Source organism: Pyrgilauda ruficollis, unplaced genomic scaffold (assembly GCF_017590135.1).
Source record: "Pyrgilauda ruficollis isolate IOZ18807 unplaced genomic scaffold, ASM1759013v1 scaffold12, whole genome shotgun sequence".
NCBI lineage: Eukaryota > Metazoa > Chordata > Aves > Passeriformes > Passeridae > Pyrgilauda > Pyrgilauda ruficollis.
Genome location: NW_024510321.1, coordinates 15,036,763 through 15,060,191, shown reverse-complemented (window position 1 = coordinate 15,060,191; position 23,429 = coordinate 15,036,763). Strand labels below are relative to the sequence as shown.

Genomic DNA, 23,429 nt, shown 5'->3' with positions numbered 1-23,429 from the left:
TCTCAAAGCACCTCTGGCATTTTGATTAGGCAACTCCAAAATGGTATTTCTTCTTTTGCTTACTTTTCTGTTAAACCATTTGACTGATACAACCTCAACCCTATCTACATGCCAAGGTAGGGAGAGAAGATGAGAAAATAATTTGGCAATGTTATGGAAAATATGTAACACAGTTTCAGCTTAGTTACCAACTCTCCAAAACTCTGTTTTCTCATTGCATCATTTGCCATTACTATGACTTTATTCAATTCTCTCAAATGTAACTTTTTAAGTTTAAAATTTAATCTATGATTAGTCTAGAGGATTTACTACAGTCATTAGATAAGCATAGAGCAATACAATTTTTATCTAGAGTGGTCAATCTATGGACTCTCCCTTAAATCCTTGGGAATTACACTTCATGTTTTTATTCAAAGATGATTTGAACTCAACAGAAACCACTGAGAAACATTATACATGTGACAAGCTGGAAAATGAATCCATTAGACATTCTGGATGTACTATAAGGGAACACGGAATCATCAGGCTCTGATCTCAGTGGAAAACTGAGTGAGCCCTCTTTCAGCATTCTCAACATTTAGGTGTTAAAAAATTAACTTGGATCAAAAATCCACAAAAAAAGGGCAATTTACTGTCCTGCTATCCTGAAGCATTACCCTTACACACCTCCTGTCTTCTACTCCTAATTCTACTATCACATGCCTTGGACCCTAACACCCCAGCCATTTATGACCTTTCCACACAGTTGCTTTCACATTCATCCTCTTGTTCTTATCTACCTTGTTCCCATCATCACAGGCACAATATGTTTATTTCGTAACAGACTGAGCTGATAGACCATGACGTTAAAAAAACATGGGATTAAATTAAATCCTGGGAGAACATAAACTACATTACAGAAATCAACAGTCTGTTAAAAGAAATGAAATATTAAAAACTTCAGGCCTTATGTAAGCAGCAGTAATGCAGGAAAAAACCTTTTCCAGCATTTTTTCCACTCTTCTCTCAAAGGCTCTACCCTGCCAAAGCAGACTTACACAGAGCTGAACAAGGACAGGTTACAAATTGCAACTATTTAGTGTAAACAATTGAAGAGTAGAAACTTTTGTACATATTTAGGCACATTAAAAAAAAAAAAAAAAAAAAAAAAAAAAAAAAAAAAAAGCCTGGTGTTAAAGTTTAATGTTCTAGACTTCTCAGTAAAAACATCTCTAAGGTCTCATGAACAAGCACACACTGGGTCTCCACAGAAAAATACACTGAATAATATACCTAAGGCTGACTTTCATTTTTATGGGAAAAGGAGCTCCTAGTTGCTACAGGTACTTCACATAGAAATACAGAACATCATACTATTAAATTAAAAAGATACTGGATTATAATTATACTGGATTCCCACGTACTGTATTAGACACAAAACAGCTTAGTTTTACTGCAAGATAAAATTTCTGTTAGTGTATATTTTTATGCTTACCACTGTTCACTTTAATCACAATCATCAAGCCAAAACTTTTTAAAAGGAAAACACGTTTTAGGACAATTTACAAGAAACTAATTTCATATGTACAAAACCTGTGTTTTGGCATTTACAGTTTCAGTAATGTCTGAAGGACAACAAGACACAGAATCATAATAAATGCACAATCAAATCAAATGGCATGAACTTTTCCTCCAGCTCCAGCTCCACTCATTAGGTCTTGACAGACCTAATGAGGTGCAAGTTTTTAATAACAATGCTAGGTTTTTATTAGGTACAGATATTTTCTGGCTCCAAATATTCCTAATATGCTCTCCTGGAAGACTTCTATCTCTGAGATACCACTTAAATAAATGAGTATTGAAATAGGGCAACTCCAGAAAACAGGAAGAATGGCAAACTGATAACAAGACACCTTCAAAACTTCAAACAAAAAAAAAATAAATGACTCCAAGTAATTTCTGGGAGTAACAACTCCAAGGAATATGTAATACAGGCTGGTCAGTATAACAAAGATTCTCTGGAAAGCAGTAGAAGCTGGTAAAAGCTTCCCATCAGTGACCAATGAATCCACTGTGGAAAACCTCTATCTTCTGACAAAATGCACCTGTTACAGAAGCCTTTCAGTGACTTGGCTTAAGATCAACAACCTGGAGCAGTGAAAGTAGGAAAAGAACTGATAACCTTAAAATAATAACGACAAAATAATTAGGGTAAATCTGTTGTGATCTCTTCCAGGAGATAACAGGGTGCTAAAGTCTCCCTCAAGAAGCAGCACGTGCATATGTGAAGCCTCCATGGCTTGTCTGAAGAAAGCCTTGGCTACTTCTTCCATGAGAGGGCAGCAGCAGACACCCACCAAAACACTGGCCACAGGCTCTAAGCCAGCTCCTCATCCATCCCAAGCCAGAGCTCCATGCATCCCTGCTGTTCTCACAACTGGACCACAAAGGCAACTCAACCCCTACGGTCTCCCAACCTGCTCTTCCCAAAGGGTTTCTACTCATCCAATGCAGCACCCTGCCCTCTCCTGTGGGATTTGTGTGAGTGCGCAGGGGCTTCAGCGAGCTCCTGAAAAAGGCACGAGAGCTCCATGCTCGTCCTGTAGGCTCCCTCTTGTTCATGTGCACAGTTGAAGTGGTCCCTTTCTGTCCCTGCTGTTGACCATGAGGTGTCTCCTGGTCTAGCATCCTAACTCCTTTGCCTGACAAACCAATCTTGCTTTTAGGCCACCATCTCACTCCGGTGTCATTCCTAGTTAAGAGCTCTCCTGGAGAAATTGGCATTACCTTCCATTACAAATGCTTTGAAACTTTACTGCTTACCAAAAGGAAGATTAATGCAAGCCAGGAGCTTTATCTAACTACATACTAAAATTCTATACCAGAACCTAAAATACATAAAAATATTTCTTTCACTGCTAGAATATATCAAACAGGGTACATGCTTTCATCTTCTGCCCTCTAGACTTAATTAGGTGCTTTGATCCTTTGGAAAAATATTCAAGTGGTCTCAATGAAAGGCAATAGCAATAGAGGTGCTTTTATCCACACTCACCTAATCAAATATAGAAATGCTGAATTTGATATGAAACCCTCATTTTTAACAAGCAAGCTTAATCTATGACAAGGGCAAAGCATAAAGGGCAGGTAATTATAAATTTTCACTGAAAACTGACACAAAAAAAGACACTTTTGCCCTGGCACACACTGCTTCACAAAAACAAAATGCATGGATCTCCTTAGCTTAGTCTTTCCGATAGGAAAGATCAAGCGAATTAAGTGAATCATCAGGTACAAACTTGAAAAGAAAAGTGTTTCTCAATAGAGCGTTTTCACTTCATTTCGGCAGGGCTTCACAGAGGCCGGTTTTCCCAGCTGGACTGCAATGCAGGCACCCGCCACCAGGTGGCTCCAGCGCTCGGCCCCGGACGCGCCGTTCCCACGGGAGCGGCTCCGTCCCGAGCTCTGCGGCGGAGCCTCCGCTCCAGCAATCCCGGGATAACCGCGCACGGAACCTCTGCCCCACCTGCTGCTGCTGAACAAACACCACTTCTGCGAACATGCCAAATGAGACGTGCGTTTTTCCTCATTTTCACCGCACAAGCTGCCCACTCCCCTTATTTGGGAACAGGCAACCCGCAGCAATGTAAATAAAGAATTTCATCCACACTATACCCACAAAGATCATGTCAAATACTGGAGAAAAGTGTCAAACACACTTCGTCCCATTCTGCTGTTTTTAAAGGTTTAATACACAAAATTGGCAGGTTAATTTTTACACCTACACCCTCAGCCTCACAGTCGTTTCTTCTCTTTCCAGGGGGACAAGTTCAACCTTCTCTCCTTCGTGAGAATGCTGTTAACTTTCAGGGCATTTGTGCCCTTTGATCTGTATTTCAAGGCATACAACGTACCATGGTGCTATAAATAAGCAATAGCTGATCTATGATTCATGGGTTTAGAAGCTACATAAAAATTTCCAGAAAGTAATCTTGTTTCCACCTTACAGGTCTCATGGTAAACCAAGTATTTGTTCACTGCTGTTTCTCTACTGACAAATAGCTCCCATATAACATTTTAGACAAACAGACCTACATTACATCTTTAGCTGCCTGAGCTCTCCCTGTAAGAACAAAAACACCACAGAATTTTTTCTCTAGACCACAAGTGGTGTCTTCCATGCTGGCTTGGCACAAAAGATCAACTCCCTTCCCTTCACAAAGGAATTTTCCTTTTTGTAAGTCAAAACAGATAAAGGATGCTTCAAGTTTGGGGAGTAGTAAGAAGTAGGAAGAGATTAACTTTTCACTGTTTAACACGCAGGTGATGCCAGCTGAGTAAAACTAGGAGGATGAAATGGATGAATCCATTTACTTCCAAGAGAAAAGTAAGAAAGTTCAAATAAATTCGTATTTCCCAGAATGCTTCTAATATATCACAGCTACACAAAGTAAATGGGAGCAGGAATTCAGACATATTCTTTGTCTTCCAACTAAAGGAGGTACTTAAAGGCACACAAGCAGGTCCCATGCTTTGCTAGAAATGAGAACCCACCAGCAGAAGCAGCAGTCAGCCCAGGCTGTCCCCCTGGCAGCTGCACTGCCCTGGCAGGCAGGCAGAGCACCGTGGGAACCCTGCAGGGACATTTCCAATGCACATAATCCCACTGTCCCTGTACCTCACCATCATGACAGACTGGGGAAACAAAGTGGGAATGGGTTCCCAAGCTGGAAACCATCTTCCTTAAATCAACGTGTTTTTCAGTCTTTTAAAGGAACAGCAAGATATCAGCAAAATGGAAGGATGGATGAGAAAATAGCTGCATACCGAAGAGAAACTTCAATTAACTGGGATGGAGATTTAGCATAAATTTATGAAAAATAAGTTCATGAGTGAATTAAAAGAAAGAAAGCAGACAAAGGCAATGTGAGAGGGAGAAAGCTATGAAAATGGAGGGGAACTGACTGGCACAACCTAAAATTAAATGACTGATCAATGAGCTTGATGATCACACTGAAGTGATTTTAAATTTCAAACTTCTACTTCTTAGGTAGCATTTCAAGTCTATTACACAGCTGAAGCATTCAATATACTGGATCCATAAGAGAGTAAAAACAAGACATACCTTGTCTATTCCCATTCTCTTCATCCTAAAGAGGAAGAAAGAGTGCATATTAAAAATTCAATAAATGGAAAAAAATGCACAGGCAGCTCTGAGATACAAAGACTTGAAGTGAACTGGTAAAGGTTAATTCTGCATTTTGGTACCTCCTACTTTCTCCACAACTATTTAATTTAGAGAATTAAGGCTCTTATTCTGAGAATGTAGAGTAACAGCTATTTTTAAAACAACTAATCACAATCCTATGAAATATTCGCACAGAATCAACATGAACAGGATTATGTGAAAACAAATAATACTAAACCCCAGGAAATACTACCATGAAGCCTCCTACCGCACTCTGTGTTGCTGCAAGCATGTTTCACACTGAAAGCCAGGCAGGAAAGGTTACACTTTAATCACCTCACCATTCAAAGCTACATATGCAAGAGATCCAAAATATTTTGTAAGCAGTGTCAGAATATGCTTTCTGAAATTTGTATCAAGCTTGTTTTGCCTTCAGTGCTACTAGGGGAAAACATGTACCCCAAACACTATTTAGTAACAACCTTGAAGAGTCTCCTTCTGCACAGTGATCCCAAAAGTCACACAAGTGGAAAGTTCTGGGGGAAAATGGCACGCTTAAAAAAAAAAATTACTTATGTTACTTTCTTGTCAACATTTTGGTATGAAGATCATGGTTAATCTTGTCTACAAAGTTCTACCATTTAAGAAGGAAAATTATCTAACTAGGAAAATGCCTGCTTGCTTTCTAAACTTCATAGAGTAATAAATACTTAATCAAATACAATTTCTGAGACTAACAGGTAGTATTTGAAAAATATTTCTAACTACTCATCTCCGCTAATTGGAACAGCTTTGTCCTGCAGAAAGAAGGAGCAAGGAAATGACCACAGAAATAATTTTCACCTGGGTATTTCCTCCTACTTTTAGATGGACTAACTCAAAATTTCTAGTTATTTTGTATTTAAAGCAAAATCACTATGTTTTACAAATTATATAAGCTCAAACACACTGACCTGAGTAATCCATTCAAGAGAGAAAGACTTGAAGAGAGAAAATAAGACCCAGATATGAACACTGTATAATGGTGAGGACAAGACAAATCTGTCCTAGCAGAAATAGATTTTTTATAAGGAATACAAAAGTTCTGTTGGAGCTCTGAAAGATATCACAGAAAGATAACTTTAAGGAACAAAGAATAAAAGAATAAAAGAATTCATAAAATAATTCCCCCAAACCCAAAACACAGAGTTAACAAAAATCTAGCATATATTCTACTTGTAAAAAGCCATGATAATTGTCATTGCTGCCCATACAGTGTATCCCTAAGTTGAAAAGTCCTGGCTGCTCTATGCTTTGGTAAAAATGGCACACTAGAAGGTAAGCACCATGACTGCTTACTCTGGAAGCCCTGTAACTGTCAGCTGCTTTTGAACAACAATCAGCAGTGCAGAATTAGACACAGGTAACTTCTGCACATTTTGAGTTGTGGCCCTATCTGTCAAGTGAAAAAACATGTTTAGGACTTGAAACGTCGAACTCACAGTCTGAAAAAATCTGGGTTACATATATGGGATGCTACTTGGTTTGATGCTATATAACAAACACTTTTGAAAAGAAAATTTAGCTAATGTAGAAATGCCATGATTTATGAAATACTACTGTGGGTTTTATTGGTTTTGTCACTGGTCATGCAAAGTTCTGTTACCAAAGACAGCTGCAAAACATTAGTTTTTCATGGTATCAAGCCAGTGAGATCAGGCTCTGAAAAATGCAATGAATGCTTTATAACACAAGTGTTTTGAAACCAGCTTTCCCTCCTACATTCACCCCTTACACGTGGCAAGATGTCAGTATATGCTGCATGCATACCTGACGAGAAGAATTTATCACTTACTTGCTTCTCAGACAGATGAACTTGGGAGAACAAACATCACATGCAGCGACTGTGTGCTTCTAACAAATCCTAATGAACACCTGATGTTAAAGGCATTACGCAACACTTGTTTTTTGCAATGCTAGCTTAAGAAATCTTCCACACATTCCATATTCACTTTCTTAAGGGAAAGGAGGCAAGGGAAGCAAGCACAATACATAAATGGGTTATTCCTGTATGTGCAGCTATTCCCAGTTTGGTGTGTGTCCCCACAGAAGCACAGTCAAGTACTTCTGCCAAAATGAAATGTGTCAAATCACATCCTCCATTTCCAAGGTCATTTTTCACACAGCACTGTCCCTCCCAACAGACTGACCAGACAACAGTTTTTTTGCCATAACTATCAGTGTTTATATTAGTTAGTTAATTAAAGCCAATTATGGTGAGAAAGAGACCTTTGATTTGCACTTAAAAAGCTGTTTTATGCAGGAACTATGAAAAGATAGTAGAACTTGGCAAAATACCCTGAATTTGACCTAGATCTGCACTACTACATATATATGGAATGCTAAATGAATTAGATATAAAAATACTATATAGAGATAATAAAAATATAATCAAAATGCAACATACTAGCATTTCATTTTAAAATATGCAAAGACACTTCCCTGAATTGATCATAACCAATCATTTTCACATGGGGAAAGGGTGTCACAAATAAAAAAATCACCTGACATCCTGAAGTACTATAAGGAGTTTATGTATCAAGACAAGAGTGTTTTGGGATTCAGAGCAGTCAGCCACATCTTGGAGGCAGATCTGCCTACATCTCCTTCCTTGCAGTGAATTCTTCAGACAATAAACAAAAAGGCTGAACAAAGGTTTTATTAAACTAACAACTAGAACACTGAACTTCTCAAAATTTAAAACCTCATCACTTCAAACACATCTAACCAGAGAACAGATTATACATTTTCTAAAGTAATGCCCACTCTTCTCCACTCAAATACATCCTCTGGCATGTAGTTTTTTGCTTCCAAGAAAATCCACCTCAGTGGCTTTCCAAGCAGCAGCATTCTCCAGCACATAGAAAGCTTATCTCCCAATTCCCATGGAATATGCAGTTGTGGTGTGATCTTTACCACACCCTGCAGGCTAAGAATATTATGTTCTAGAGATGCTACTGCTCCCCCTTGTGAAGAATCTTGTCCTCCTCTTCCCACAGGATTCCACCTGACTCATTAACAGCTTTTTCAAACATGCAAAACACAAGCAACTGGAGCAGAACTTTAAATGGAGACATTTTCACCAGTATTTCTGAATGGTAACCTACAGTAGGTATTAAAAAAATCAAAAACATATATATCCACAAGAACGTGGAAAGATTGTTCAAAGCACTTTTAGATATTTTTCTTTTTTTTCACTACCTCTACTAGTTTATGTTGATTTGCAGTAAAATTTAAGAGATCGTAGGGCACGCTTACCTTGGGGGGATGGGAGGGAAGGGGCAGAGAGGAATTAAACGCTAAAATTAAAGGAGCTAGAATGCTTTTTACCCTGGGGTAAACAATAGAGACTCCTGCACTGATCTAGAGAGAAAGCACCAGCATCACACTGACACTTGTGATAACAAAGGGGCTGTGGCTCTGGGAAACAGGTCAAGGACTGAGTGACTCCAGCTGTCATGTAAAGGGCATCTTCAACATCCAGCTGTAATCTCTGTCTTATATCAGCAGTGGCTGCATCCTCAGGTGTGAAGGAGGGACAAGGCTATTACAAGATGAAAAGCAGTCAGAAAACCAAATCACATTCATTGCTATTATACTGACTTTGAGGAATACAAAATGAAACATCTGTGACTTATGAGGCATTTACAATTTTGATCAATGAGGAAAGAGAGGACTGATACTTAAGCTTACAATCAATGACAGAGACTGTAATTAGCTGGTAACCTTAGCTGATCAAAGATCCTACTGAACAGCTGAGAAATCAGATTTGCCTCATATTAGGATCAGGCTGACAATAGGTGAATTTCATTCTTTCGTACCATAACTCAGGTACATAGATGTCTACAAAAGCCACCTTATGAATACTCATTAAGTAGTAAGATCTGTACTTTTTTTTGCTTCACCTCATAGACATTAAAAGGAAAAGAAGCAAATATAAGCATTCAGGTTAATTAATATAACTGTTCAAGTTAATATAACTGTTCAGGACAAGAGCTCTGTCCAAATGAACCTTACCATCTTTATATGTAACTGAATCCATGAAGCCACCAAAAGGCATTAGAGTATCCAATCATCTCATTATTTCCTTTTCAAAATCAGACAGAAACAGGAATGAATGAACCAGATTCTAACATGACAGAGAAAAAAAATAAGAAGGCATGAAGATCTCTCTTGCAGAAAAAGAGGGAGCTAAGAGCTTCAAGAAAGGTGCTTGGTTCACTATGAACTGCTTGGGTCTCTCAAACCATCAGATATGAACTGGAGAGGAAGGAATGATATTTCATTCTTATAATGCCCTTCCCTCGTGCCTATCTCCTTTTGCCTGTGAAAAACATATTGATTCCCTTAGAGACATCTAGTGATGGCTTTTTTCCAAAACATATCCAGTCACTTCTTAGTTAAGGAGGTAATCCTGCTTATGCTGTTTATTTTCACCCTCAGCACAAATAGGGGCTCTTGTTGAGAGATGCTACAAGCGCATGTCATTTGTTCTGCTCATGGCTAAGGCTTCCCCACCCTCCTTCCTCTGTTTCACACTGAATTCAACCAGACTGCTATTACCTGTGCTCAATGACAGAAATGCTGGGATCACCTGATACTGCTAATAATTTCACTTCCATGTAACTTCAGTCGCTCCTTGTCAAGGAAAAAAATTTGTGCACTCAAGTGAAGGCTGAATAGCTGCAGTAAACTGGAAAAATGTGCCAACTTTCTTCTGCAAAGCTTTTTCTACTTCAAAAGAAATCTTACAACCACCAATGGTAGGGAAAGACAGACAACTTTACTGAAAGACACCTGCAGAGACACATGAGTCAATTCACTTCCATGCTCTTTCCAGAAAGCTTCAGTACCCATTCCCCAGCTTGGTAAGAATTTATTCTTCTGCCTAACTGGAAAAGCAAAAGCAAAACTGAGGGGTATCATAGCTCACGAAAACTATTAAATTTGTTGCCTTTTAAATGAACAAATCTTATTTGAACTCACTAAGAAACACCCTCTCTCAATTTTCAAATTCCTCTCATTATTAAATTGACTTTTTCTCAACACCCCATATTACAGCAACTTTCAAAAGCTTCAGTCACAAAAAAGAACATGTACATGCTTTGAGCAAGGAAGACAAATTAGCTACTTAACATTCAGATATTGTTTTTAATTAAAAAAAAAATCTCAAATACTTTTAAAAAGTTGTCTTTTAATGTAGGTCAGCATATATTGTTTATATTAATCTCAACTGCAGGTCCTCTTTTCAGCAGAAAGAATGTAACACCGAAACACAATCTGTCTTTCTAATGTTCACTGAGTTTAGAATACTCAGTCAGAAACCAAGGCAAACATTCTTCTTCATCTCTTAATGTGATGGTGTGACAAACTTAAACTGGGGAGGGGAGCAACAACAACAACGAAACCCAAACATCATACCCTTCAAGTCTACACTTCAGAACGGGTACAGACTAAGTAATAACACTGGCTTTGGGTAAAAAGAATCTGTACGGAGAAATACTTACCTGTTCTGCAATGACCACTGTTCTTATCCATGATACAATTATTTTTAAGTGACTGACAAACTCAGTCAATTCCACTTTATTGGAACAGATCAGCAAACAGCTATTAAACCAACCACCTTATAAGGGATCTTTCGTCTGTGTCAGACAGATCTATAAACACATTTAATTTCAAGTAAGCAGGATTTATGACCTTAAAAGGTACAAGGCTTTATATTAAAAAGTGCTCCATTATTAATTCCACTTACTTTAAAAGAAAACTGAACTGCAGACTCCGGAGGGTAAACTATGAAGTGTCTTAAGGTGAAGCCAAACCCCTGAGATGTCCTCCTTAGCACGACAGTTTTAGGACCAGGCCAAGAGAAAGTTTCTTCCTCCTCCGATGGTGATATAGCTTCACTCTGCTCTTTTGCATCTTTATTTTTTGATGCCTAAAAGAGAAAAAGATATGCAGAGGAGTTTTAATTTGGATCATTATAAAACAAAATAAAACAACAATAAGAATTCCCAGACATGCCTGTACACTTGAAAATAGAATTTCTCTCCCCATAACCAAAATAACTTGGTGATCACTAGTATTTTCAAATGTGTATGCTAAAGCAGCACCCTTTACACCACTGCACCTCTGGTCATACTGCATACAAAATAACACTTAAATTTTAAATGAGTTAGATATTTTAAAAATCAGCATTCAACAATGAAAGACTTGAAGGAACCATAAGAAATGCATAATGCATACAGCTTGCATGTTTTATTTGCCTTCTATTTAGAGATAAACATGTGACTTCCGGGACCCCATTTCTGGCTGTACATATCTCACATGCACAAGTACAAAATGAAGTTCTCCTTGCCACACAATTCAGGGATGATTTTCTTGACTACTACCTCCTGACTTAATACAAGTAAAACAGAACATGCAATTGGTTAGACTTCTCCAGTAAGACATTTTCCTCTAGTCATATCTATTACTTGACCTTTGCTTTTCCCGCCCTCAGTTATTGTCTCTGAATATTTCAAATTCTAAACACAAAAGTAAAAAAAGCTCCTTTCCTTTTACAGTCCTACTGCAATCCTTCCTCTCACACAGAAACCAGCAATCTTGGGGTGGGTTTTTTTCTTATGGGTAATTTTATATACCTATGACTCAAGCAACATATTAAAATATCTACTTTCTCAGCCTTATATAAAATTTTACATTTCAACTTTCAAAGTGAGTGCCACACCAGCACTCAAAGGCAGGATTCACAAAGAAAGCATGCAAAATTCTATGACCCTCCTCTAAAGATTCTAGTTCAACGATGCGTGAAACAAATTTAGATACCAGAGCCTATAGCCTATTCAAAGGGTATTCAAACAGAAATAATAGTCTTCTTGTCCTCCAGTAGCTCTGCTGCTGTGGCTCAGCAACTGGCTGATCAGTGCCAGAATTTACTGCTCGGTTTCTCCCTGTCCTACTCCAAAATAATCTCTTCTGCTTCAGTCTTAGAGCTGGAATCTCAAACTGCAGTGCTAGTTGGCAAGGTGGACTCAGCAGCTCCAACCAACATCTACAGAGAACACAGAGCATTTCCACTCTAACCACAAGGAGACCAACACATTACTACAAGGAAAATATTGCAGCTCCTTAGTGAGACTTAATCCACCAGAACAACATTTTGCATTCAGGTATGTAAAACACAACATATTTATCCACAGATGCAACAGTCTGTCCTCAGAAATCCACATCTTGCTTTTGTCCAACAGGGAGAACGAGCAAATACTAGCAGCAAGTGCTCCAAAGACCAGCCTCCCTACCTTCAACAACTCTGTTTTTACCAAGAAAAAACATACAAATGGACACTACAGCCAAGCCAAGAAATGGAGCTGCTTCAGCAACAAGAAAACATGGAGAAACCAGAGCAGCCTGACAGCTGCTCTTCCAAACAGCCTGGAAGAATTAGTGTTAGATTTTCGAAAGAAGAGTTAAATATATGAAGGACTCCAACACAGCCTAGTCTGTCCTCATCTATCATCTTCATTCATGTTTTAAAGTGTTAGTGTGAAACAGAGAAGACTCTGCAATTAGATGACTAATGAACGAAAAATTAGTGAGCACTGCAGAACTGCCAAGATGAGAGGCTTGAGCTTGAAGTTCAAACAATGCAAAGATTAGTAAAATTTACATAATCCTTTAGCCTAAGGATGGAGTTTGTTATTGAGGTGTTCCTAACCACTCTGTTCAGCTTCTGAACACAAGAGCATTTTATCAGTTCTGCACATATAAATGTCGCTTTTCAGGCTTTCAGTCTCAGGACACATGCAGAAACTGGAGCCAGTAAGAACATTTTGATCCTAGTAAACTGGCAAAAGAAATAGCTCCTAGTAAGAAAAATATCACTGGCCTCTAAAAAATGACAGTGATTTCCTCCATCAAGTGACTCACAGCAACCCATCTATTTAATATTCCCTTGCAATCTTTTGTTTCTTCTCTCAGTTTTTTACACGCAACACATGATGTGAAGTTTCAAATGATCCAACAACCACAGATATTGAAAAATGTCCATAAGCAAATACCCATAGCTAGAAATAGGTAAACAGCAAGCTTAAATGTAGCACTGAAAAAAATCCAAGTCTTCAATATACTTCCATCTTTTTTTCTAATAAAAACCTCCTTAATTATCCAAAAGGTAGTTTTAGTATGTGTAACAACTAAAGACTATAATTTACATACAGAAGTACTGCAACCTCAGTTCAAAATCGACCCATACAGAGAACTTCACTAGCTTTCAGAAATAGGAGTTACAGCATTTCAGTGTAGCAAGAGAACCTCTAATTTCCTTGTAATTTCATTTAAGCTTTTAGCACTCACAAGTTATTGAACTAGAAGTTACTCATAAACCCACAGTCAAATAATTATTTCTTGAAAGAGCACACAAAAAGGGAAAGGTGAACTTCATGCCAACCTTGGACCCCCTGCAAGGTCTGCCAACAGGGTAACAGAAAAAGCCAGTAGTATCAGTAATAGATGTGAGACTTGTTCAGTAATAGCAACTTTCAGCCAGCACTTCAAACAAGCAAGAATCTGATTTATAAAGAGAATCAACATCTGTTCAGTAACCCTCTGACACTTCCAACCACAGCATACACACCAGAATATCCCTTGCCAGAAAAAGCTTTAAAAAGGAACAACAGAAGTTCTCAAAAACATAAACAAAACAAGGATGCAAGACAGCAAGCAAGTAACAGATGATGTTTAGCATAGGCAAGTACACACTACTGAAGGCAAAGTCCCTACCGTTTTCCTTGCAAATCAAATATCAAGTTACAAATACATAAGTATATCATATCCTTAAGGGAATCTGTCTTTTGGGTAGAGTCATTTGCATTACAATAAATGATAAATGAATGCTTCATTTTCATATAAGATCTAACAAAAAGATCATTGTGCCATAGTCCTTACTGAAGACCTGTATGTTTATTTCTCTATAGATTCAGTCCTCAAAATTGAAGTCAGAATGCATACAATCCAGTTCAAGGACTGAAGAATCCCAGGCTACTAAAAATGATTCAAGCATCATTTCCCTGGGGAATTTTTTGTACAAGGTTTTTGCACAAAGTATCTCAAAGCATCATTTCCTGTTCTATGCAATTGCAAGGACATACAACAGATGCTTAAATGCACTGTAAAATGTAAACCTTGTTTTTAATATTGTATTTAACGTTTCTTTCTGAGCAATGAAAGCATCCATGAAAAATCAGATGGCACTGTTTAAAAAACTACATGAATCACTGGCAGCTTAACAGTAACCGAATTTTGTGAAATCAGTAAGTAGCATTAATGATGGTAAATAATATTATTTCAAATTAAAATTAAGTTTCAAAACAATAGTTTCCCATTAAATCAGTCTAAAATAACAACTAAAAAAGCTAACACATCCAGCCTGCATGCTCTCTAAAGCCCCTCTGATTTTTAATCTTCTGATCAGTTTACAGACCTCAATGTACAGTACTGTACAAGCTAAAAATCCTTATGTGACAGTTGTAGGCAACTGCAATCGAAGCTATAAATAGTCATCTTGATTGTCTAAACAGATAAACAGGTATGGTCTAATTTCTGAACACTGTCTTCATAGGTGAAAAAAACACAAGAAATAATTGATACATTGTACCATCTATTCTGGAAAAATCATTCAAGCCTTTTCAAAGTTGCTATGAGCAATCAATTTCTATGTTTATTTTGTGTTCAGCACCCAAATTCAAAATTATTCTTAAAGAAATGGGGCACGGGACTGGCATCCAGCTTTGCTACCTTTTTAAACTGCTTTGGTTTATGTGTTTTTTTACCATACAGAATGCTTCACAAATAAATTATATAAATAAAAGTCTCATTGTAGATGTAAGGGTTTCCCACACTATATTTTTCAGAGTCTACAGATGTATTTAAAAAACAAACAAACAAAAAACCCCCAACTCTCAGACCAACCGAACAACCTCCCCCACCACCAGACCATCCAGGGGACTGATCTATCAGTACCTCAGTCACAACATGGAGACAGCCTGTGCTAAGCAGCACCTGCTTCAGCTGCACTTAGCAAATGTTCAACTTTTAGCTCATCTACCAAGAAAAGTGCTACCTGATATGGCCGTTCAGCTACACTGATATGTGCTGAATACAAAATGAGCTGATGTCACCCAATTTACCGATTCAACAGCCATCGTATGATGTTTAGGGCTTTTCAGTAACTACTGACATAAGCCAAATGAAAAAATATTAAGAATTACTAATCCCTAAAATCTTCCTGAGACACAGGCACAATATTCCAAATGCTCTAATATAGCTAGACTGACTTGAAAACAGGGATATTTCTTGTATAAGGTCATCTGCTTTCCCCATTTTTGTACTCAGTCGCTATCACTTAGCTAACTGCCCTGTTAAATATCTGCTACTGTAGAGAAAAAGGGCTTTTCTAGGACAGTCTTGCCTTATTTAATGTGACAACAAAACAGATTCTTTAAAAAGCTAACAAAGAAAAAATAAAAAGGTCTTTTTCTGGCTAAGCCTACAGAATGTGTAGGAAAAAACTTACCTATAAGGCAGCCATATAAAAGATTACACAACCTTTTCTGAGATATATTATCTACATCTTATTTGCAGCATAGGAAGGCATATAGAGCACAAAAAAGACCGTATTTTATCTTAGTAGCACCTGAGAAGCAGGATCACTCACACAAGGTGTACATTGAGTCTTTTTCTTTCCGTTCTCAAGTTAATAAACCAAAATTTCAAGGGAACTGGGTCACTTTTATAAAGCCAAATAATATGATCACATACTGAAACAGTCTAACAATGTAGTGAGGTAACTTCTAATTTGAAAGGTAATTTCTGAGGTAATTTCCTAATTTTCTACTGTGTCTTTAAATCAAACAGGAATGCACAAACAACATCTTATACAGAAGTTATTCCCAGCTGAAGAAAAGTAATTACTGACACAAAGCTGACATTAAGTAAATCTATCTTCCAGGTATTCAGAACACAGCCTTCTCAAAAAAAAAAATAAATCAGTTCCATCATTTTTAGCCTTAGGAAATACATTCATTCCTTACTGAAAAAAAATCACTGCAAAGAGACAACTGGAACACAGAAAACCCCAAACCCAAATAATTTTAGGCTTCTGTGTCCAGAAGCTACACTTTTCTAAACTTCTGACTGACTCTTACGTTTACTAAAGTTTGTAATCATGCCCTGAACAGGTAGGATGTTGACAGAGACAGGAATTCAGGCAGGAAATACAATCTGTCAGTATATATACTGACAGTGTCCTTCCCTCAAAGAAGTGGTTCATCATTTTATGTCCTTGAAAGATGGCTACAGAGTATAATCAACATTGCTCTCCAAAATCACATGGATGGTCAGAAATCAGTCTGCCAAGTTGGTAAGATATGAGAAAATCTATAAAAATCCTCAATGTAAGATTGTGGATGGTAACTGACACCATAAAAAAAAAGGGATCTAGAATCCACAGAAAGCAAGAGAGGTAAAAATAAAACCCAAAAACCAACAAACAAACCCTGAGAAAAATGCCAATTGAATACTTAACAGCTGTACATGCTAGACTTGCTAAAAAACCCTCAGCCGAATTCCAAAGACGAATGCAGCAGTGCATGCATAATACCAAAGCTTCTTTATTAAAAGTCCCTTCTTTATTAACATCAAAATTAGCATACACAATTAATTAACAAATATCCCAAATGCTTCAGTATTTTTTACTGTCAAACTGGAGCACTCATTTTTGCATGCTACTCCAGTGTCACCTGTCACACTAAGCAAGCAACAAGGTTAAAAAAAAATTTAAAAATTAATAACGTTAAATTTATTTATAGATTTAAGCTGAGGTCAGATAATAAAGAATAAGTAACTGTTCCTACCTACATACTCTACCAACTTCAATCTAAAAGTACATCCTTTTTCTTGTCTACCTTTTAGAAATACAAACATTACTTGGGCATGGCTGAATGTAATCAACACCTACCAAAGTGAACTTTGCCAAGCAGAAATAAATCACTGTAATTTAAAAATAGAAGTTTCCCTCTATTCAATAATGAGTTGAACTCTCAACATACAACTAAAATGCAATACAGATTCACAGCACAATACATTCAACCTAACAGTATCGACCATATATTTATCTGGCTGCTGACATTTACTATGTGCTGATACACAGAAGTGAAATTAGTTCACTCCACTGAAAAAGCCTTTATCTACAGAGTGACACTGTAAGAGCATTCCCCAAACAGAAAAATCAGGCAGTTTGAGACATAGATGCACTGAAGCACAGAAGAGTTTCCTACCCCAGAACATCTCTAAGGATTCCTCTTTGCAGAATGGGCCACAGGGAAATGGATCCCATTCAGATGGATCCCAACAGATCTCTGACTGGTAACAAGACCCTCGGAGCACCAGACAGAAGTTATCTGTCTCCATCCTGGCCACTTCAGTGCTCTATGTTTAAGAAAGCTGTAGGAAGGACTTGGTTCCTCAGTGCTTGTAACTGCTGAGCCTGTTTTCAGTAGCTACCGAGAGGAGGCTGCCTCATCATGAAGCACCTGAAACTGGAGATGCAGATGTAAACAAACCCTCAAAGCTCCAAAGATCAAACAGCTACAGAACCACACTCACCACAAGATGAGATGTGGAGATAAACACAGCCTGAGTCCACACACATAAAACCATCAGAAGATAGCATTAACAGAGACCGAAAAAGCTGGTCTAGTCAGGGCCCTCACTCTGGGGTCACTGCTATCTGGTTTTGGAACTGGGGGCACATCTCTTCTTCTATGCTACAGTTCTTTGTGAAGTGGAGGGAGGGAAAGGGAAGAAAAAAATTAGAGTTTCCAGAGGAAGACTTCAACTCCCAAATTCAGGGAAAGCACCAGAAATCAGAATCACTGATTTGAACTAACCAAACTGAATTCAGGCACGTGTGAGGACATAATCCTGGGAGCAAACCTACCTGTCTTTCAGGACTGTGAATCTCACCAGACGGAATAGAAGCTGGTATAGTTCAATAACAAATGCACAGCTGCTTGCCTGCAGCAGAGGTTAGTGAGGACACCAAACTCTGAAGTGCATCTCAGGACTGAACACTTTAATTCAATAAAATAAATAAATCATATCCTTAAACCAAAACCAGGTATCGAGGAAGACAACTAAGATGGCAATACATAACTACTCTCAATGCATGAAGTAAGTGGGAAATATGCGACCTTTCAAAACCAAAGCATCTGTGCCAGCATGGCAGATGGCTGGGAGGCACAGGGAAGGAAACATCCAAACAGAAAAATCAGGCAGTTTGAGACATAGATGCACTGAAGCACAGAAGAGTTTCCTACCCCAGAACATCTCTAAGGATTCCTCTTTGCAGAATGGGCCACAGGGAAATGGATCCCATTCAGATGGATCCCAACAGATCTCTGACTGGTAACAAGACCCTCGGAGCACCAGACAGAAGTTATCTGTCTCCATCCTGGCCACTTCAGTGCTCTATGTTTAAGAAAGCTGTAGGAAGGACTTGGTTCCTCAGTGCTTGTAACTGCTGAGCCTGTTTTCAGTAGCTACCGAGAGGAGGCTGCCTCATCATGAAGCACCTGAAACTGGAGATGCAGATGTAAACAAACCCTCAAAGCTCCAAAGATCAAACAGCTACAGAACCACACTCACCACAAGATGAGATGTGGAGATAAACACAGCCTGAGTCCACACACATAAAACCATCAGAAGATAGCATTAACAGAGACCAAAAAAGCTGGTCTAGTCAGGGCCCTCACTCTGGGGTCACTGCTATCTGGTTTTGGAACTGGGGGCACATCTCTTCTTCTATGCTACAGTTCTTTGTGAAGTGGAGGGAGGGAAAGGGAAGAAAAAAATTAGAGTTTCCAGAGGAAGACTTCAACTCCCAAATTCAGGGAAAGCACCAGAAATCAGAATCACTGATTTGAACTAACCAAACTGAATTCAGGCACGTGTGAGGACATAATCCTGGGAGCAAACCTACCTGTCTTTCAGGACTGTGAATCTCACCAGACGGAATAGAAGCTGGTATAGTTCAATAACAAATGCACAGCTGCTTGCCTTGTTTGGTGAGGACACCAAACTCTGAAGTGCATCTCAGGACTGAACACTTTAATTCAATAAAATAAATAAATCATATCCTTAAACCAAAACCAGGTATCGAGGAAGACAACTAAGATGGCAATACATAACTACTCTCAATGCATGAAGTAAGTGGGAAATATGCGACCTTTCAAAACCAAAGCATCTGTGCCAGCATGGCAGATGGCTGGGAGGCACAGGGAAGGAAACATAAAATTCTTCAAGCACCATGCAGGCTACAGAGCTGGCTTGGAAGCAGCACAGAGGAATACATGTTTCTGTGTACTTTCTGTCTACTTCTGTAGTACTAGCATTGCAGTAAACACAGTCATTCAAAGGAGAAACAGCATTTTCAAGATAAAGGATTTCAGTTCTCATAAAGGTCAAGGCATACACAGAAAACAAACAGTAAAAACCTCCATGTGTGCATGTTATTACTACACAGCTCAAACTTGCCTTTCTGCACTCTACTGCTCATGAAAGGCGTCTCTGTAAAGCAGTTGGTGCTCGTGTCAGTCTCACCACTAGACCTAAAAAGCCAAGCTGAAGGCTATCTACAGCAAGGATATCTCAAAAATGTCCCCTCCATGTGTCTGTTAAACTGAAAATTTTTCAGTTTACCAGGATTAAAAGCAGTAACATCCCAAGCGGTTCTGCAAACTAAGCCCAACTAGACATACTTGCTTGAATGAAAGCAGCTTTCAGCTTCCCAGGCCAGGTAAGATTCAGAAAGAGTTGCTCTACTTTGAATTAAGGACAATTCCAACTTACTAAGTGCTGCCTAGACTTAAAGTAACTTTTTTTCTTTTTCTAGACAGCACAAGCTCTGGTTTCTAGTATGGTAGTTCTGATAGCTGGACCTTTTGGACAATGCTTTAAACTCTAGATAGTACCCAGTTTAGCATATTACAATTCATTAAATTACCATATGTCTATTTTAGTTTTATACACATATATACACAGAAAATTAAGTATACTGTGTTGTGTGTGTACATAGATACACATATATTTGCTTGTACACGTCCAAAAAGTGTACTAACTGACTGGGATTCTTTACAAAGCTATTTAAGTGCACTTCAGATAGTAATTTATACTGCCACAGAGTAACAGCCCATTTCAAGCAACAGCACTAAGACTTTACAAAGTAAAAAGTATATAATGAAAAACTTCACAAGACAGAGATGCAAACTATTTTTATGATGTGTTTTGTTTATATCTTGAATTTTGTTATTCATAACAACAAACATGGAGTTAATAATATTAAATTTAGTCAGAAAAACATTAACAACAAAGAGAAATTGAGAGCTTCCTTGTTTTCTTATAGAACCATTAGCAAAAGCCTCCCCTCTTAACAGTTACATCCTTAAACTGGAAAGAAAGGAAACATCTGCAGGGCTGGTAGCTAGCACAACAGCAAAATATCATGTGATCTTAATTTAGCTAAACTGAAAATTTTCCTTCTCTGCTCTTCTGTCATTGCTTGTTAGGAATAGGAAATTCTCTGTCCTCACCTTACAGTGTAACCTGGAAATATCAGAAACAGGAGACAAAGAAAGCATGCTTCTGCTCCTCAGCATTGAAGAAATGTTTGGGGTTACTCCATGCAAGACACAAGAATACTCTCAGCAGTCTAACAGAATGGTAAGAGCACCTTGCACAGTCACCAGCTGTCAAGGGCTGGCTGCCTCTTTCAACCTATAGGAATTTTTTCAGATCCAAGACTATGAGCTGCCCCATGACCCACTCTGCTTCCTACAAACAGGGAGAGGACAGTAAGAAATGCCACCTCTGTCCCCAGCTAAGTACACTACTGCAAAAATAGGAATGAGTGTCAGTGAAGTCTGTACTCTTTTTGCTTTCTAGAACAAGCTGGTCTTTAACAAACACACAAGATACTAGATAGTTCCCACTACACTTCTACCATAGTATAAGCACAAATGTATTTACATGTGAAATAGCTTTGCAGAAGCCTTCAAGAAAACCAAAACCACTGCACAATATAAAATCACCAAAATCACCTGCACAGACCCCATTTCAATAAACTGATGCTCCACACTTGAAACTACTACCAGCCCTGAAACTACCGACATATTTCCTTCCCTTCACAGTGTTTTTCTCCACTGCAGCCAGAGACTATGACTTGAATAAAAAAATTATTAACTCTACAAGGGACACAGATAAAATTGACCAAAGTACTCAAGAGAACAAACATTTTTCCACAGCTTCTTTGTCCCTATGGCAAACCTCCATGTTGACTAGGCTACTCCAGGATGCAGCTACAATACTGAGTAAGAGCTTTACTGCTTTTTGAGCTGAGCAGTGGGACAGTGCATCCTTGTACCTGCTCTCTACTGAATGTAAGCATGAGGCTGACCTTCTCTTACTGAAACTACTGAAACTTTGCAACATAAACAGAACATGCTCATTTCTGTTCTAAAAGCAAGAAAATTAGGTCATTTAGAGACTAGACACCTCACTTCATTTGCATAAGTGCATCATTGTACCTCCTGGTAATTCAAGCTGTTAAGGCTTAAGCTCATTCAGTATGGCACTACAGCAGCTCTACTTGGGACTTTATTTCATGTATACCAGAAAAGTCTCTTAACCTGCCCAAAGCCAAACAGTAGCCTTTGGAAGATCAGGAATTTGATCCTTCAATGTCAAACCTAAACAGTAACCTTTAAAACATTGTTATTGCACGTGGGTTTTTATTCCAGAATTTGACTCTGTAGAAGTTTCACCTAGACATATGGGGGGAGTTTTAAGAACAACTGTGTGGATAAAAGCTAAATAACAGCACAGAAATTTTAACACAGAGAACATGGCTCAAAACACAAAAAAGACCAGTGTGTGAAGACTCTTTACCTCCCCACATACACAGCTTCCCTCCTCAAAAATAACCTCTAAACAGATCTACATACAGCATGAAATACTCAGTGTTAAAGCTCTCTAATACAGTGACTTCAATAATAAACTCCTGCAAACTCACCACTTAAAAACAATCCTGGTCCTGTGTTTCAAGACATTTAGTTTCAACATTCTATATAATGCGCACATCAACACACTCTTACATTTCAAAGTCCTAAACCCAGAAGTGAAAAGGCTTGTCCACTACAAAGCAAAGTAAAACAAAATTAGCATACACAGATGTAAAGCCACATATCCAAACACCCAAATTAAATTAGGACCAACCTCTAAATTTGTAATCTATTGTGCATATATAACAGAGGAAAAAAAGCAGCCTTTTCAGTGAATAACTTCTTTTACAAAGATACAATGCACAGGAAAATGCTTAAAAAAGGAGTGTGAAGTCATTAGCCTGAAATAATATATTAAATCTTTATGCCCAGAGATGTCACTAAGAGGATAAAGAAGAGAAAGTTGTCCACAGGATTTTCAGTTTAACTGCAAATCCAAAAGCTTCTGAACATTGACTTATGACATGACCATATGTGACCTGCATATATTTCCTCACAGTTTGCATTGCGCATGTCAGTAAGAATGGTTGATGCAGGTAACTAAATCTACATTTGTTTCTCTGGCTGGAGGCTGGAGTCGGGAGAGAGAAGAAATCTATTTTAACACAAATCTATTTGCTTATTTAAGAACTCCTTGTCTTTGCATGCCTATTACTGTGGCTTGAATTGTTCACTGTTGCCAAGTTTTTTCCCTATACTTCTGGACATTACAAAAATATTTTTCCAGCAATATGAATTTCCACCATGAGTTAAGTCACCAGCTGTTTCATGCAATGATTTTACACTTCTTGCTTAAACTGAAAGCAGCACACCCTGCACTGCTACCAAGACAGATTTATTATCATATTGCCTTCCTCCCTCTCTGGGGCAGAAGATGAATCGAACTGAGAGCACAGTAAGATAATAAATATCACATTTCAAAACAATTATCAGCTCCAAATATCTCAGAAGAAATGCAGACACCTTTGTTATTTCATCCTCCAAATGACACACTTGGAAGACCGAAAAGCATTTTTAATGTCACTGGAGATTCTCCAGAGGAGGGGAAATAGCTGCAGTGCAGCAGCTGCTGCAGTACTGCTGCGTTCTGGGGCTCGAACGAAGGTGATACA

At 38.3% G+C, this 23,429-nt stretch overlaps 1 protein-coding gene across 4 annotated transcripts in view; it reads right to left on the bottom strand.

Annotated features, from left to right (window-relative positions):
• ARHGAP21 (Rho GTPase activating protein 21) overlaps positions 1 to 23,429 on the bottom strand; it is a 112,996-nt gene that overhangs the window by 55,541 nt on the left and 34,026 nt on the right. For all 4 annotated transcript variants that reach the window (XM_041486313.1, XM_041486292.1, XM_041486302.1 and 1 more), the window contains 2 exons: positions 10,959 to 11,141; positions 5,105 to 5,129 (listed from right to left, as the gene is read on the bottom strand). In XM_041486313.1, the coding sequence (XP_041342247.1) occupies positions 5,105 to 5,129; positions 10,959 to 11,141 (208 nt within the window). The remainder of the gene's footprint in view (positions 1 to 5,104; positions 5,130 to 10,958; positions 11,142 to 23,429) is intronic.